Genomic DNA, 16518 nt, shown 5'->3' on the forward strand with positions numbered 1-16518 from the left:
GCTTATCCATAGACCACTTCTCGTTGGCTTCTATGAAGTGTGCACTCTTGGTAAAACGATCCATGACTACCCAAATCATGTCGTGTCCGCTCTTCGTCCTGGGCAGTTTAGTCACAAAATCCATGGTGATGTCTTCCCATTTACCCATGGGTACAGGTAAAGGTTCTAAACTCCCATACGGTTTTTGATGTTGTGCCTTAACTCTCGCACATGTCACACACTCGGCCACATACTTCGCAACATCGAGTTTCATCGTCGACCACCAGTAGTAGGGTTTTAGATCCCTATACATTTTAGTGCTACTGGGATGAATTGAGTACATGGTCTTATGTACTTCTTCCATCAGAAGATCTCTTATTCCTCCCGTCTTAGGTACCCAAATTCGATCTTGGAATACCTTCAGTCCTCGACTGTTTGTACCGAACACTAACGTTTTGCCCAAACGTTCTTCCTTTCGGTCATTCTTTTCTAAAGCTTCTTCCTGAGCCTTCCTGATACTTTCCACAATCGTCGAGACGAATTCAATTCTCAACTCTCTTGGCCTTTTCCTTTCAAGGTTGACTTTCCGACTGAGAGCATCAGCAACAATATTTGCTTTACCTGGGTGGTAAAGTATCTCACAGTCGTAGTCCTTGAGTAGTTCTAGCCAGCGTCGTTGCCTCATGTTCAACTCCTTCTGATTAAAGAGATATAGAAGACTCTTATGATCAGTGAAGAGCTTGCACTTCGTGTCGTAGAGGTAATGCCTCCATATCTTCAAGGCAAATACTACCGCTGCCAAATCCAGATCATGAGTGGGGTAGTTCTTTTCGTGCTCTTTCAATTGTCGAGATGTGTATGCTATCACCTTTTCTCTCTGGGTTAGAACACAACCCAACTTGACTCCAGATGCATCACTATAAACCGCAAAGTCTTCAACTCCATCGGGTAGAGAAAGTATCGGTGCTTCGCATAACTTCTTCTTTAGCTTCTCGAATGCCTCATCGTGTTTCTCACTCCACGTATATGTCGCTCCTTTGTGGGTCAAAACTGTCAATGGAGAGGCTATCGAAGAAAAGCCTTGGATAAATCGTCGATAATATCTGGCTAATCCTAGAAAGATTCGGATCTCCATGGGACTCTTTGGACGTTCCCACTTCATTACAGCCTCGATCTTTGCGGGATCAACCATTATCCCTTCCTGGTTAACCACGTGACCCAAGAACTGGACCTCTCGTATCCAAAAGTCGCATTTTGAGAACTTAGCGTAAAGCTTCTCCTTCTTTAATACTTCCAACACTTCTCGTAGATGCTTGCCATGCTCCTCCTGGCTTTTCGAGTAGATGAGAATGTCTTCGATGAACACCATCACGAATTTATCGAGGAATGGTTTACAAACCCTATTCATCAAATCCATGAATGCTGCTGGAGCATTGGTTAGTCCAAACGACATAACCAAGAACTCGTAGTGTCCATATCTCGTTCTGAACGCAGTCTTCTTGATATCCTGATCTCTCACTTTCAGCTGACGATATCCTGACCTAAGATCGATTTTTGAGAAGTAGCTCGAACCTTGCAGCTGATCGAATAGGTCGTCAATCCTTGGCAATGGATACCTGTTCTTCACCGTTGCCTTGTTCAGCTCTCGGTAGTCTATACACATTCTCATGCTTTCGTCCTTCTTCTTTACGAATAACACCGGAGCTCCCCAGGGTGATGAACTAGGTCGAATGAAACCGTTGTCCAACAGCTCCTGAAGTTGCGTCATAAGCTCCTTCATTTCCATCGGTGCTAATCGGTATGGTGCTTTTGCTATCGGTGTCGTTCCTGGTAACAAGTCTATACGAAACTCCACTTGTCTATCAGGTGGTAATCCAGGAAGATCTTCGGGAAAGACTTCCGGATAATCACACACAACCGGTATATTCTGCACCTCTTTCTTCTCCTTCTTAGCATCGATTACGAATGCCAAGCACGATGCACATCCTTTGGACAAACATTTCCTAGCTTTCATCAGGGAGATGATTCCATAATTCACTCTATGTTTGTCCCCATACACCATAAATGATTCCTTTCCGGGTGGGTTTATCCTAACTATCTTCTTTCGGCATAATATATCGGCATCGTTGGCGCTAAGCCAATCCATACCCAAAACAATGTCGAAACCGTTTAACTCTATGGGTAATAGCTCCTCATGGAATTCGTTTTCGTTTAGGTCGATGACGATGTTCTTAATACGATTACTAACAGGTACGAATTTGCCACTGACAACTTCTACAATCAGGGCATTATCAAGTTTTTCTACAGGCAATGCTAATTTCCCACCAACTTTATGCGACACAAAAAGAGTAGTTGGCTCCGGAATCAAATAGTATATTTGCAGGCAAACCATTTACTAGAAAGGTACCTGAAGCGACGTCTGCTGCCTCCTTCGCAGCCTCGAGCGTCATTTGGAAGGCTCTCGCCTTCGGCTTCGGTGGAATGTTGGGCCTTCCCGCATCTTTCTTCTTTGGGCAGTCCTTGGCGATATGCCCTTCTTCACGACACTCGTAGCACACCCTCTTGTTGGTGGTGCACTCATTGGCATAGTGCCCCGTTTTCCTACACTTGTAGCAGGTTACTTCCTCACTACATTTTCCCGAGTGCTTCTTCTTGCACTTCTCACACCATTTCAATTCATTTCTTCCCCCGAACTTCTTTGAACCGAACTTGCTCTTCTTTTTGTTGGGTTTAGCAGACCCTTCAAATTTCCTCTTCTCGCCAACCTTGACTTTGCTGGCAGCTCTTCCCTTAATCATATCCTCCACAGACTTGGCAGCCCAGATAGCTGCCTCCAAAGTAGGTGCCTGACGCACTGGCACCGCGTACTCCCATGGTAATCCCTTTGCGTACTTATCAATTTTCGTCAGCTCGTCCGGAACAAGACGCAAGGCAAACTCCATCTTTTCTGTGAAGTTGTTTGTGTATTCATCGATTGACATGCTCCCCTTCTTCAGGGTTAGAAACTGGTTCTCTAGCTCGAGCAGGTTTTGAGCTGAGCAGTACTTTCGTTTGAATTGCACCAGAAATTCTGCCCATGTCAGTTGCAGGGGCTTGTTGGGGCTTAAAGTCTTCCCCAAGGTATTCCACCAACGTACAGCGCCTCCTCGAAACTGACGCACTGCAAACGTGGTCTGTAGCTTCCCTCTGCAACCGCATGTCATGAAAGCTAACTCCATCTCCGAGATCCAATCCATGACTCCGATTGGATCTTCCTTTCCCGTGAAAGTCGATGACTTGCAAGTCTGAAAATCCTTGTACTTGCATCCATTTCTCTCGAATTCGTCATCTTGGTTATTTTGTTGAACTATTGGTGGCTTGACTTGACCAACAGTTCCACTGTAGTCTCCTTCCTCAGTCTGCCCTTCGTTCAACTCGGGCTGTTCGATCTGAATAGTGGCTTCCTCTCGATTTTGCTGGAGCAAACGTCTAGTTTCCTCCATTTGACGATCCAACATCGCTTGGATCATCACTTGCACTCCGGCCATTGTGACTGGCTCAGCAACGGCTTCCATCATCGGTATTGGCTCAATCACTGGGGGTTGGTTTCTATTCCCATTTGCATTCACGTTTCCGCTACGGGTCCTTGCCATCTTGATCTATACACCGAATAAGGTGAATTTAGATCTTTATTTAGGACTGATATGATGTTCAAATCGTCCTTATCACCCCGAAACGTTTACATGCTAGTTCTAATATCGTAGTCGTACGTTTAGAATCCTAAACACATAAGGTTTCCAGATCCGGTCGGCAACAGACCATAGATCCGAACAAATAATAGCATATCAGGCACAAAGCATTTAGCACATAAAAGCATTTTAGGCATAATTCCTAAAATAATCTAGTGCTCACACCTCACAGTCATCGCTTAGCATTCTAAGTTTAAGTCTAGAAATAATCCATATTCCTAGTTCGCTTAAACTAATGCTCTGATACCAACTGTGACATCCCCAAAATCACGGCCAGAAAAGACCGGTTTGTTTATGCTTTGTTTAAAAATCAGAGTAACATTTTAAATAAAAGTGTTGCGGAATTTGTCCCAAAACGAAATATGATAAAGATTTATCAAAAGCATTTCCATAGAAATGTATTTCATTAAAAGACTCGGGATGTCATGTTCGTACAGATCAAAAGCATGAACAGTATAATATAAGCCTTACTACATTATTTCATATCTACAGGCCTATATCCGTAATCCCTCATCAAAACATCATATATATGCTCAAGCGCCACTACCTGTAATACATAAAACTGAGTGGGTCAGGCTTGGGAGCCTGGTGAGCACATAGGGTTTTCAACCTACAATAAATAAGTTTATTATCTTCATTAAATTAAACAAACCCGATTACCCGTTCCCATTATCCTCACATTACGTCCCTAAGCATCTATCATAAGGGACCTATCCTAAGGATTATCATTGGGACGGACACTACTGCTAAGGGGATTCCTCAACAATAAATGTCCTTAAGGCAACCATGTGGGGGATGGAGTACATCTGGTGAGCACACAGTTCAAATAAACACACGGTTCAAATAAACACCTACAGGTTGCGAGCCTGCTAGTGTTCCACTTGACTGTCTAGAATAGTCCGTGGTCGTCATCTATACTCCGCTAGATGACTGGATCATCAATAACATCTATAACGAGGCCTCTCATTGTTTTATTTTGTCATACAGCAACTATTACATCTACCCATGTTTTACCCAACACATTTCTGGTATCGTGCCAGTTCTGTCGCGAAACTTCGACGGGTCATAACTTCTTCGTTATAACTCGGATTTCGGCGTTCCTTATATGTACGAAAACCTTGAGACATATTCTACAACTTGATGTAGAGATATCGGGCTTATCTCACACTTTAATTTTGACGCTCATTTTTTTATTCTTTATTAATTATACATTTATAATTAAATAGTAAGCACATAAACACACATAATTCACATAATACTCAAATATTCATCTTTATTACTTCAAAAAGAGTTACAAGAGTTGACATAGACTATTACATTGACAAAAATGCTTAGCCCTGAAACCCGGGCGTTACAGCAGTCGATCTCTGGCGAGACCTCCTTAGTTCATTTGCTTTGGCGCTAGTAGCAACACACGAAGGGGGAGGAGCAAAGCAGTCGCCAATCAGGGTGGTGTTTTTGGATCTATTATGGACGACAGAAGGGAGTGAAGAAGAAAGAGAGGCAGCTGTTGGTGGCTGTCATCGCCGATAATGGTGGGGAGAGGGGCTCCTCTGGTAGCTCCTCGTTTTTTCTTCTTTTCTGATTCGACAGAAAACATTGCAGACAAGGGTTAGGAGAGCATGATGATCTTTAGGGGTGTTTGGGTGGTGTTGCTCGGTCGGAGAAGGAAGGAGAAGGTAGCTCCGGTGGCCGACAACCTCTTCCTTGGCCGGTGATGAAGAAAAACGGGAAGGAATGACTGAAGGGAGGAAGGAAGAGAGAGAGAGAGAGAGAGAAAGAGAAAGGGGGCAGGTGGGTCCCATTCTTGATTTGATTTAACATTGATATTTAAATAAAAGAAAAAAACAATTAAGTAAATGGAAAAAAACAAATTAAAAGGGCAAAGGCGTCTTTTTAAGTTTATCGGGACTGATTTTACAATGAAACTAACTCAAAAGGACCACTAATCCAAAAAAACTCGTGGTTTGGATCAAAACCCCAAAAAAATGCATACCACAGGCACCATTTTTGCAATTTTGTCATAAAATATTGACAAAACTTCATAAATGATCCTTATGGTATCCCGAAATCTGAAGTTTGGTCCCTAAGTTTAAAAAACCTCACTATGGTACCTGTGGTTTCAAAATGTTTGATGTTTGGTCCTTATTGCTAACGTTGTCATCTTTTGTCAGCTAACTAAAGAGCATTTTCGTCATTTCACTACACATGGACCATTTATGAAGTTTTGCCTTATTAAAAAAATAATAAATAATAAATAATAAATAATTATTTGATATAAAAGGCTCCTTCCATTGCCTCTACAGGGACCAAGAAGTTTCGTCATTTCACTACCACAAGGGTCATTTTCGTCATTTCACTATCATGGGGACCAAGAAGTTATATGAGAGGTTTTTTTTACTTTTAGGGAGGCGGAGGTTTTGGAGAGAGAGAGAGAGAGAGAGAGAGAGAGAGAGAGAGAGAGAGAGAAGAGTTTCTTTTACGGTTGAGAGATTTTTTTAAATAAGGCAAAACTTCATAAATGATCCTTATGCCAGTAAAATGATGAAAAATACACTTCAGATAACGGACAAAAGATGACGGAGTTGGCAATAAGGATCAAATATCAAAAGTTTTGAATCCACATGGACTATCTGTGGGGTTTTTAAAACTTAGAGACTAAACTTCAGATAGATTTTGAGATACTACAATGACTTTTTATGAAATTTTGTCCAAAATATATTTATTTATAAAGTTAAAATAAAACAATTATCTTTCAAACTCATTCTATTTTTAGAATACTTTAGTTAGTTGTAAGCCTACAAACAGAGCTGTTAATAATATCATCACAAATCTAGAGTAACAGTATTAATTTACTTCATATCATCCCAAATCTAGAGTAGCACTATTAATTTACTTCATAAATAGAAATTAAATTTCATTTATCATATTTGGCTCTTTAAATTTGAGTTTGTATATATCTAGTATTTAACTTGCTCCATTTTTAAGTTTATTTAATTATATTGTTATATTTATTGTTATATATTAATATGATAATTGTTTCAAAATGTATTTTAAATTTAATACGTTTTAATAATTTATAACATGATATCATAATTAATAAATCTTCAAATGACCATATAGAATAAATATTATAATATTAATATCCTAATATTACATTACCATTAATCGAATAACATAAATTTTAACGTTAATATAACAAAAAAAATAGACAAAATTGTATGAACCTTATAAATTTATACATTATTTATGAAATTTTGACAAGTTAGAGAAAATAAATATTATTTGGAATTCTTTTTTAATGTAAAAGATAAAATGTAAAATAAAATAGTGTTTGGAGAATCATGTTTAACTCTATTTTAAGATTAACAGATAGAATGTGTTTTGGAGAATCATGTTAACTCTAGTTTACGTTTAACAGACCGGTGAGCATTGCAGTGCTCTGGTGGTCTACTATGGATAGTCTTACTGCCTACCTGGGCACCTCAATACCAAAACCCTAGATTTCTATTTGTCACTGCTTTGGGAGTAAACGCTGCGTACCAGGTATCGTTCTCTGCTCAATTATATACTCATTGTCCCATTTAATCGTCTTACTCCTCTTTACACCCTGATAATGATATACTGTTAAATTTTTTTTATTACTGTAGATCTCTATCACAAGCGATCGTTTGTTCCTTAAGCAATGGGGCTGGTGAGTTATTCGTTTGTTGCTGTATCAGTTTTTTATATATTTGACGCTTTATCGTACGAATGAGGGTTTCGATGTGCAATCTTCGTGGATCGTTTTGTTTCGTTTACTGATTTTAACTTTTTTTTTGTTCGTTATATGAAAAAACTCGCTGGAACTTTATTGTATATCTCTGCCACTAGAATTTTCAGATATTCATGCTGTTTTGTGTCATCAATCGGCTGTGTAGTTATAGTGATGTACTAAATCTTCTTGTCGATTTGGATGATTTTGTTTCATAATCAACTAGAAATGTTAGATGTTAATCATGCACTTAATCTTCTATTTGTTTATGTTCTGGATGAGACCTAATTTTTATGATTCATTCATCCAATTCAATTGTTGAAACTTGAAACAGCTGTTATTGTTGCTTTACTATTATAAAGTGTGAGGTTTATTGTTTGTTTGCGATCATTTGATACTTACATTCTTGTATCCTGTTGCAGATTATGCATGCAGGGTCAAACAACAAGAACGTTTACAAGACATTAATTGTGGCAGAATATGTTGGTGTTGAGATCAAAATGGCTGAAAACTTTCAGATGGGTGTGTCAAATAAAACTCCTGAATTTCTTAAAATGAACCCTATTGGAAAGGTATTGTTTTCCTGATTTATAATCTGATTAAAACTTTTTACAAAATTCAAAATTTTATTTTTAGTTTTACATGATATGATTCATCATTGATGCAGGTCCCTGTTCTTGAGACTCCTGAGGGCCCTATATTTGAGAGTAATGCAATTGCTCGATATGGTGATGAACCAAAAAGCCATTATTGAGTTGTTTCTAATCTTCTTCTGTTTTTGAGTAATTGGCTTACTTTGTTATGTTTTATGCTGCAGTTGCTCGTTTGAAACCTGGAAATTCTCTTTTTGGTTCTTCCCCAATAGAATATGTAAGTTTTTTTCTTTGTGATTTGTCTAATTATGAAGGAATAGTGATACTTATAACAAAGCTTACCTATTCTTATTAAAATATTTTATACAGGGCCAAATTGAACAGTGGATCGAGTTTTCTACATTGGAGCTTGATGCAAATATGAGGGGATGGGCCTTGCCAATATTTGAACATGCCACCTACATCAAATCTGTTAGTTACTCGTGCTCTTGTTTTTGGTTTTGCTTTCTTTTATCAATTTAAAAGTTTTTTTTTTCCTCTTTTGCATGTGTTTTGTGAAATTGTCAAAATGATAATTTTGTGTGCATGTTGTGAAGGCTGAAGAGAGATATATTGCTGCTGTGAAGAGAGGTCTCGGTGCTTTAAACACACATCTTGCTTCACATACATTCTTGGTTGGTGATTGTGTTACTTTGGCTGACATCATCATGACATGCAACTTTGCGATGTGTTTTAAATATTTGTTTACAAAAAGTTTCACATCTGAGTTTCCTCATGTTGAGAGGTATTTCTGGACCATGGTTAATCAACCAAATGTCAGTAAGATACTTGGAGAAATCAAACAAGCAGAAGTTCTTCCTCCCATTCCTTCAGCCAAGAAACCAGAAACCAAACCAAAATCCGAGCCTAAAAAGGAAGTCAAGAAAGAACAAACCCCCATGCCCAAGCCTGAATCCGAAGCTGCCATAGAGGAGGAAGAGGCACCCAAGCCTAAGGCAAAGAATCCTCTTGATTTATTGCCTCCAAGTCCAATGGTTTTGGATGACTGGAAAAGGCTTTACTCTAACACCAAAACTAACTTCCGTGAGGTTGCAATCAAAGGTATTTTCTTTTTTGACCTTTTTTTTTTTAAATATATCCTCTTCTCAGACAACAGTTGGCTGATATATTTGTTGATTTTGTTGCAGGTTTTTGGGATATGTATGATCCAGAGGGATACTCTCTGTGGTTTTGCAACTACAAGTACAATGATGAGAACACTGTCTCATTTGTGACAATGAATAAGGTTGGTGGATTCCTTCAGCGAATGGATCTTGCAAGGAAATATGCTTTTGGAAAGATGTTGATTATTGGAAACGAGCCTCCATTCAAGGTCAAGGGTTTGTGGCTTTTCCGTGGGACTGAAATCCCAAAATTTGTGATGGATGAGTGTTATGACATGGAGCTTTACGAGTGGACCAAGGTTGACCTTTCTGACGAGGCACAAAAGGAGCGTGTGAATCAGATGATTGAAGATTTTGAGCCTTTTGAGGGTGAAACTCTCTTGGACACCAAGTGCTTCAAATGAAGGGAAAGTGTTGATAGACAGATACCTATCTTGATCCATCTGGTATTGTTTGTGTAAAACAAAGACCATAATATAGTGATATGCAAAGTTCAAGGTGTCCCACAAGCATGTTTGGCAATTTTTACGACTACAAAAGATGTGCTATATTGTAATATCGATATAGTAAGCAAAATGTGAAATGAAAAGCAACTAGCAACCCATTTAATGCTATGCATTTCAAGTAAGAAAGCAAAAGGTGAATGTAAAGCAAGACATTTTGTTGTAGCCCTAAAAATACTTTGACGTTAATGTTACCAAGTGTAGCATGTGTAATATATATTAGTCTATGCGATTGATTTGTGTGACCAACATCAATAATTTTAGACTCAAAGTTGAAGCTCCAGAACTGGTATTTCCTCTTGTAATTAGGCTCATTTAGTAGCGTTGAGGAAAGAAACTTTTGTAATCATACGCTTAATGCACCGGCTTAAAGCTCCATTGGTCAAGATGCTTACAACTGGTACCTGTTAATGGCTGAGTTCCATGATTTTGGGTCTAGATTGATGCGACTCTCTCAAAGTTTAAAAAACTTTATAGAAAATTTTCAGGCATTGTTGTGTGTAATTGTATATGCACAAGCGAGTAATTTATTTTTCACGAGTGTTAGCATTATCTAGTCACACTTCGTAACATACGATTTTAGGTAGAGTTGTCTGTAGAAAAAAAAATGACCATCAAGGCATACGTCCATGTAATGCTCTTGTCTTATGTATGTTGTGGCCATGACAATGAAGAGTCGTGGTTTCATGTTAAAGGATACAAACTGTATTTTCAACACGAGAAGATTGCATTACATTAATAAGATTTTGAGTTTTATTTTGTATTGGATATTATAGACCAACTAGCTAGATAACTCCAATTAGTTGGTCTATAAATTATGTATTTCCTTTTCATTTCATCTGATAATAATATAAAACCCTAATCGTTCTATATCTTTTATTTTATTTTGTTCACATTCATTTTGAGAGATACGCATAGATGCAGATGATATTGAGAAATTAAATATCCTCTTACTTTTTGTTCCTACATATCTTCTACCCAATAAAATGTAACATTTAATGTTAATTTAATGATTTCTAATGATATTTTAGGATACTAATATGACACATGTCATCATTTAAATGGGTAGGAGTATTAATATGAACAAATGATAGGTGGATATTTAATTTCTCGATGATATTAGCCGGTTTACCTTTTGCATTCCTTCCGTCCCATTAGATGATAAATATCGACTAACATGCAAACATTTTGCAAATTTAGGCAACATTCATTGGTTTTTACTAAAAAGTACCACAAGTTATTAAATACTACATTTATATTATCTAAAAATAAATGTTTTTTTTATTTGTAAATTTTCATCATGGTTTTAATCTTACAGTAATACAAGATCCTCTACCAAACAATAAAGAATAAATTACAAGTACATTTAGATAGTACCCTTTATCACACAAAGAGAATAAAAGAAGATTATAGTAATATAATATCCGATGTGAAACAAAAAGAGCATAATAACATCACAACAAAATAATACTATCTACCACACAAACAAAATACAATACGATTACTGTAAGAAATACCCTATGTCATATGGAATGAAAACAATAAGATTTCAATAAGACAAGTACTTTATAAGACAAAGATAATACTATAAGACTATAGTTGGATTCAATCATATATCAATAACAAAGAGAAGATAGTAAGATAATATTCTTTTTTCTCCGTTAACAAAATCAATGACTTTATTGTTAATTAGTCCATAATATAAGGACTTTTTTGAAGATTACTATCTAAAATCCTAAAGTTATAAACGATTGTTGGTTTCTTGTCATTTCATGTAAATAATTGATTGGTTTTGTTTGACCATTACAAATTTTAATTTAATATTTGGAAATCAAAATGAAAAAAATAATTACTCAAAATAATAAAACTTTAAAGGTGATATATAATAAAAGGAAATCTTTAATAAAGTCTCAATATTTTGAACCAATTTACAATTTTGTCCAATCTTTTATTTTCTGAACATAAAAGTTTCGATTATTTTATATTTTACTCAAACTAACGAAACAATCCTTATTTTTTTACAACAGAAAATGACAAATTATCGTATAAAATTAGATAATCAGGACTTTTCTATTCAAAAAGTAAATGTTATGATTAAACCGTAAACAGACCCAAAATATTGAGGCTTTATCGGAAATTTCCTTATAATAAATGAATAAAATTGAAACATTATTAAACAAAAAGAGTTAATTCTACAGAACATAAAACTAAAATAAGTGAGTAGGATAAAAATGGTTGATAGTATTGACCCAAAAATAATTGACTATAATAATAAAAAAAAAAAAAAACACTTTTTAGGTGATTTTTAATATTCAGTAAAAAAAACTTTCAATGGAGATGATAAGTTAGAACAAATCATTTTAATTCATTTTAAGGTTATTTTGAGTAATTATTTTGACCAAATGCAGCGAACGGGTCGCAGGTCAACCCACAACACATGTATTGATCTCTAAAGTACAAGATCATGCCAAATACATTAAAAAAAACTACAATACCAAAAAGTGTAGTTCGATTGTCAAACAACAATTGTTCATAAATTGATGAATTCAAACACGCCACGATCATTGATACTGAACTCGCAATCACTTAGCATATAAAATTTGCTATCATTAACAAGAGCATGATAATTTTTTTACAATATCAAATAATGATGTTTAATGTCATGTAATAGACTAATAATAAAGTAAATTTACTACATTAAGTTAATTTATATAGAAATAAGAAAAATGTAACATTGCATTTGAAAAGTCAAACATGTTTTCTAAAGGGATAATAACTTAAAACTCCCATAGTCTTCATCCAAGAAAAGTAACGAGTCCCGTTCGGTGGAAGGGCTCTCTATGGCTAACTGGCTCGGAGGTATTATATATATATATATATATATATAGTCATTTATGTTTTTTTTATATATTTAATCACTTATCTTTTTTATTTTGTACACATATAACCATTACATTTAATGATCATATATGTACAAAATAAAAAACATTAGTTACCCTTTAAAGCATTATCCTTTTTCTCTGTATCATCGTAATCAAATTCTTCTTCCAATTCTTATTTAATCACCTAAAAGTTTGTCTTATTAATTCATTCATAGTAAACTAGTTTTTTATAACGGCTTTAAGACAACAATTTAATCGGTTTATTGCGTAACAGGTCGGTCCAATCCAATTTGTAAATAACAAAAGGGATTTAAAGCCAAAAACAATATTTTCTAAGACAAAAATGTGAAATGATTTAATTATAAAAAATATTCTTTATAACTCATATATTTTATATTTTTTAATAAGAAATATTCTCTATAATTAATGAATTAAATAGTAATATTCACCTATATATGTATGGTACATGTTTATAAAATCTGATAACCAAATATCACTCTTAAATGACCGTTATTTTTTACCGTTCAATATCCAACTGGTCGACCAACCTGGTTAACCCGGGTTTTAAAACATTGTCTTAACTCTTAACCCTAACAAAGTTCGTCTCACTCTCTTTAAACACTGATACACTCTTGGATTTTCTTTGTTACTCTAGATCGATATCAAAAGGCGGATCATTCCTTTGTTCCTCTTGTCATTTAAGCAATGGTGCTGGTGAGTTTTTGTTGCTTTGTGTTAGTTTTAATTAGTTGATGCTTTTCTTAAGTGGAGTTTGTTATGAATCTCTTGTTTTATATACAAATCGTACAGATGTGGGTTTTGATGTGCATTTTTCGTAGATTGTTTTGTTTAGTTTACTGATTTTAACTTTCTCCCTCTTTTTCGTGATTTGAAGAACTCACCAGGACTCCAATCATTCACTTCAGCTACTCTAATCTTCGACATTGCTGTGTTTTGCCTTTTGTGTAATCAATCGATCATGCTTTGGCTCTGTAGTTATAGTCGTGCTGGGCAACGGGTCCAAACGGGTTAGGGTTTAGAACATTTAGAATATGTCGGAGCTTAAGCAATATGTTTCTATTTAGCATGATTATTTGCTCTATTCTGAATGTTATTTGTGGTTATATCAGCATTTTCAACCTTATGTTCTCTATTCTGGTACGCACTTAATTTTCTGTTTTGTTGAAGTTATTTTAATTGTTAAAACTTCTGTTGTTGTTGTTGTTGTTGTTGTTGTTGTTGGCTTTATCTTTATGCTACTTTGTGGGGTAGAATAGATGTCTTAGCTTTTGATATATGAGATGTGAGGCTCTATTGTTGGTTTGAGATCCTTTGATATTTATATTCTTGAGTCAACTGATTCCTTTCCATTTGATGTATTGTGCTTGTTACAGATTATACATTCAGAATTAAACAAGAATGTTTGCAAGGCATTAATTGCTGCAGAATATGTTGATGTTGAAGTCAAAATGGCTGAAAATTTTCAAATGGGCAAGTCAAATAAGACTCCTGAGTTTCTTAAGTTGAACCCTCTTGGAAAGGTATTGTTTTATGGTTTAATCTTATTTATACTTCCTACAAAAATTCAATACTTTTTTTTTTTTAAATTTTTTACACCATATGATTTGCAGGTTCCTGCGCTTGAGACTCCCGAGGGGCCTATATTTGAGAGTAATGCAATTGCTCGCTATGGTGAGGGACAAAATAGTCATTAACATTTCTAATCTTTTTTTTTTTTAATTATTATTATGGTGATGGTTCTTATTTTGTCATATTGTTTGTTGAAGTTGCTCGTTTGAAGCCTGAAAATACTCTCTTTGGATCTTCACCGATAGAATATGTAAGTTTTTTTTGTGTTCTTTTCTCATGAATCATGATGAAGGAATAATGATACTTCTATATAAAAAAGTTTGTTTAATTTTAGAAAAATATTTTATACAGGGCCAAATTGAGCAGTGGATTGACTTTTCTGCATTGGAGCTTGATGCAAATATGAGAGCATGGGTCTTTCCAAGACTTGGATATGCCACATACATCAAATCTGTTAGTTACTCCTGCTCTTTTCTTTTTGTTTTTTTTTTAATATTATTCTTTTGCTCGTTTGATATTTTTTTTTTGAAATGGTCTATATGATAAATCTGTGTGTATGCATGATTTGAAGGCTGAGGAGAGTTATATATCTGGTGTGAAAAGAGGTCTTGGTGCTCTAAACACGCATCTTGCTTCACGTACTTTTTTGGTTGGTGATTCCGTGACTTTGGCTGACATCATCATGACATGCAACTTGGTGAATGGTTTTAAATTTTTGTTTACAAAGAGTTTCACTTCTGAGTTTCCTCATGTTGAGAGGTATTTCTGGACCATGGTTAATCAACCAAACTTCAGTAAGATAATTAAAAGAATGGGGGAAGTCAAGCAAGCAGAAGTTGTTCTTCCTTTTACTTCCACCAAGAAACCAGAGTCCAAACCAAAATCTGAACCTAAAAAAGAAGAAGCCCCTAAGCCCAAGCCTGAACCCGAAGCTGCCCCAGAAGAGGAAGAGGCACCCAAGCCTAAGGCAAAGAATCCTCTTGATTTATTGCCTCCAAGTCCAATGGTTTTGGATGACTGGAAAAGGCTTTACTCTAACACCAAAACTAACTTCCGTGAGGTTGCAATCAAAGGTATTTTCTTTTTTGACTTTTTTTTAAAAAAAAATATATATCTTCTTCTCAGACAACAGTTGGCTGATATATTTGTTGATTTTGTTGCAGGTTTTTGGGACATGTATGATCCAGAGGGCTACTCTCTGTGGTTTTGTAACTACAAGTACAATGATGAGAACACTGTCTCATTTGTGACAATGAATAAGGTTGGTGGATTCCTTCAGCGTATGGATCTTGCAAGGAAATATGCTTTTGGAAAGATGTTGATTATTGGAAACGAGCCTCCATTCAAGGTCAAGGGTTTGTGGCTTTTCCGTGGGACTGAAATCCCAAAATTTGTGATGGATGAGTGTTATGACATGGAGCTTTACGAGTGGACCAAGGTTGACCTTTCTGACGAGGCACAAAAGGAGCGAGTGAATCAGATGATTGAAGATTTTGAGCCTTTTGAGGGTGAAGCTCTTTTGGATGCTAAATGCTTCAAATGAGGGAAAATGCTTCTAAGATTACAACTTAACGGATTTCCAATAACATGTGAAAATTATTGAAGATTACATCAATTTTAGGGCCGTTTACACATAGAATGTTCTGTAAATATCTAGATATCAAACTTGATGATTCGTTGATGTATTATGGCATGTACTTGGAAATATGTGTTTCGTTCAATGATTGAACCCAACTCGTAAGCATTATCACTCCAAATGATCTTAATTAGAGATACATATTGAGTTTAATGAGTGAAATAAATGCTTTAGGGAGAAAGGATGCATCACTATTACTTTTCAACAGATGTACCTATTTATGTCGTATGTGTATCTGTACATGAATTTGGTAAAAAAGTTTTAGCTGAATGAGAGATACTTTTTGGAAAGGACAAACGATGTTGTCTAGCTTGAGAACAAATGATACAAGAGTCAAGACATGCATGGCCATATAAAGAAAGATTGTGTAAAATTTTCTTAAATTTGTCAAGAGGAACATGACCAAAACGTCAACGTCACATAACCAAAATGTTGATGTCACGTAGTAAAGAAACATAAGGAAAGACTTGTTTTGATCTCATTGTGATAATAAAATAAAATAAAATAAAATAAAATAAAAAAGTCATTTATTTTTTGTGGAAATTTGCCTTCCAATATATTCAAGTCATCAATAGTTCAAGGGTTAAAAGATGTAACTTGTTCTTATGTAAATTAAAGAGAACACTGTAGGGAATCATTGAGTGTCAAATTGCATTTAATCCATATTTTCAATTTTTAACTAGTAACATC

At 35.6% G+C, this 16518-nt stretch overlaps 2 protein-coding genes across 3 annotated transcripts; both read left to right on the forward strand.

The window, feature by feature from the left end:
• The first annotated feature begins 7088 nt into the window (after positions 1-7088).
• LOC111878008 (elongation factor 1-gamma) lies at positions 7089-9956 on the forward strand. The gene is made up of 8 exons (XM_023874516.3): positions 7089-7253; positions 7358-7401; positions 7884-8033; positions 8129-8189; positions 8279-8331; positions 8424-8525; positions 8651-9155; positions 9242-9956. Exons 2-8 carry the CDS (start codon positions 7393-7395, stop codon positions 9619-9621), a joined length of 1260 nt encoding a protein of 419 aa, XP_023730284.1. The 5' UTR covers positions 7089-7253; positions 7358-7392; the 3' UTR covers positions 9622-9956.
• A 3204-nt stretch (positions 9957-13160) lies between these two features.
• Positions 13161-15949, forward strand: LOC111878007 (elongation factor 1-gamma 1). Of its 2 annotated transcripts, XM_042902802.2 has the most exons (8): positions 13171-13316; positions 13498-13760; positions 13997-14143; positions 14234-14294; positions 14390-14442; positions 14544-14645; positions 14764-15265; positions 15356-15949. In XM_042902802.2, the coding sequence occupies exons 2-8, from the start codon at positions 13674-13676 to the stop codon at positions 15733-15735; spliced, it is 1332 nt and encodes a 443-aa protein (XP_042758736.1). In that variant the 5' UTR covers positions 13171-13316; positions 13498-13673; the 3' UTR covers positions 15736-15949. The 2 variants fall into 2 exon arrangements, with proteins under 2 accessions (XP_023730283.1, XP_042758736.1); XM_023874515.2 differs by lacking the exon at positions 13498-13760 and having other exon boundaries at positions 13161-13316.
• The last annotated feature ends 569 nt before the right edge of the window (positions 15950-16518 follow it).

This window comes from Lactuca sativa, chromosome 5, assembly GCF_002870075.4.
Source record: "Lactuca sativa cultivar Salinas chromosome 5, Lsat_Salinas_v11, whole genome shotgun sequence".
Taxonomy (NCBI): domain Eukaryota; kingdom Viridiplantae; phylum Streptophyta; class Magnoliopsida; order Asterales; family Asteraceae; genus Lactuca; species Lactuca sativa.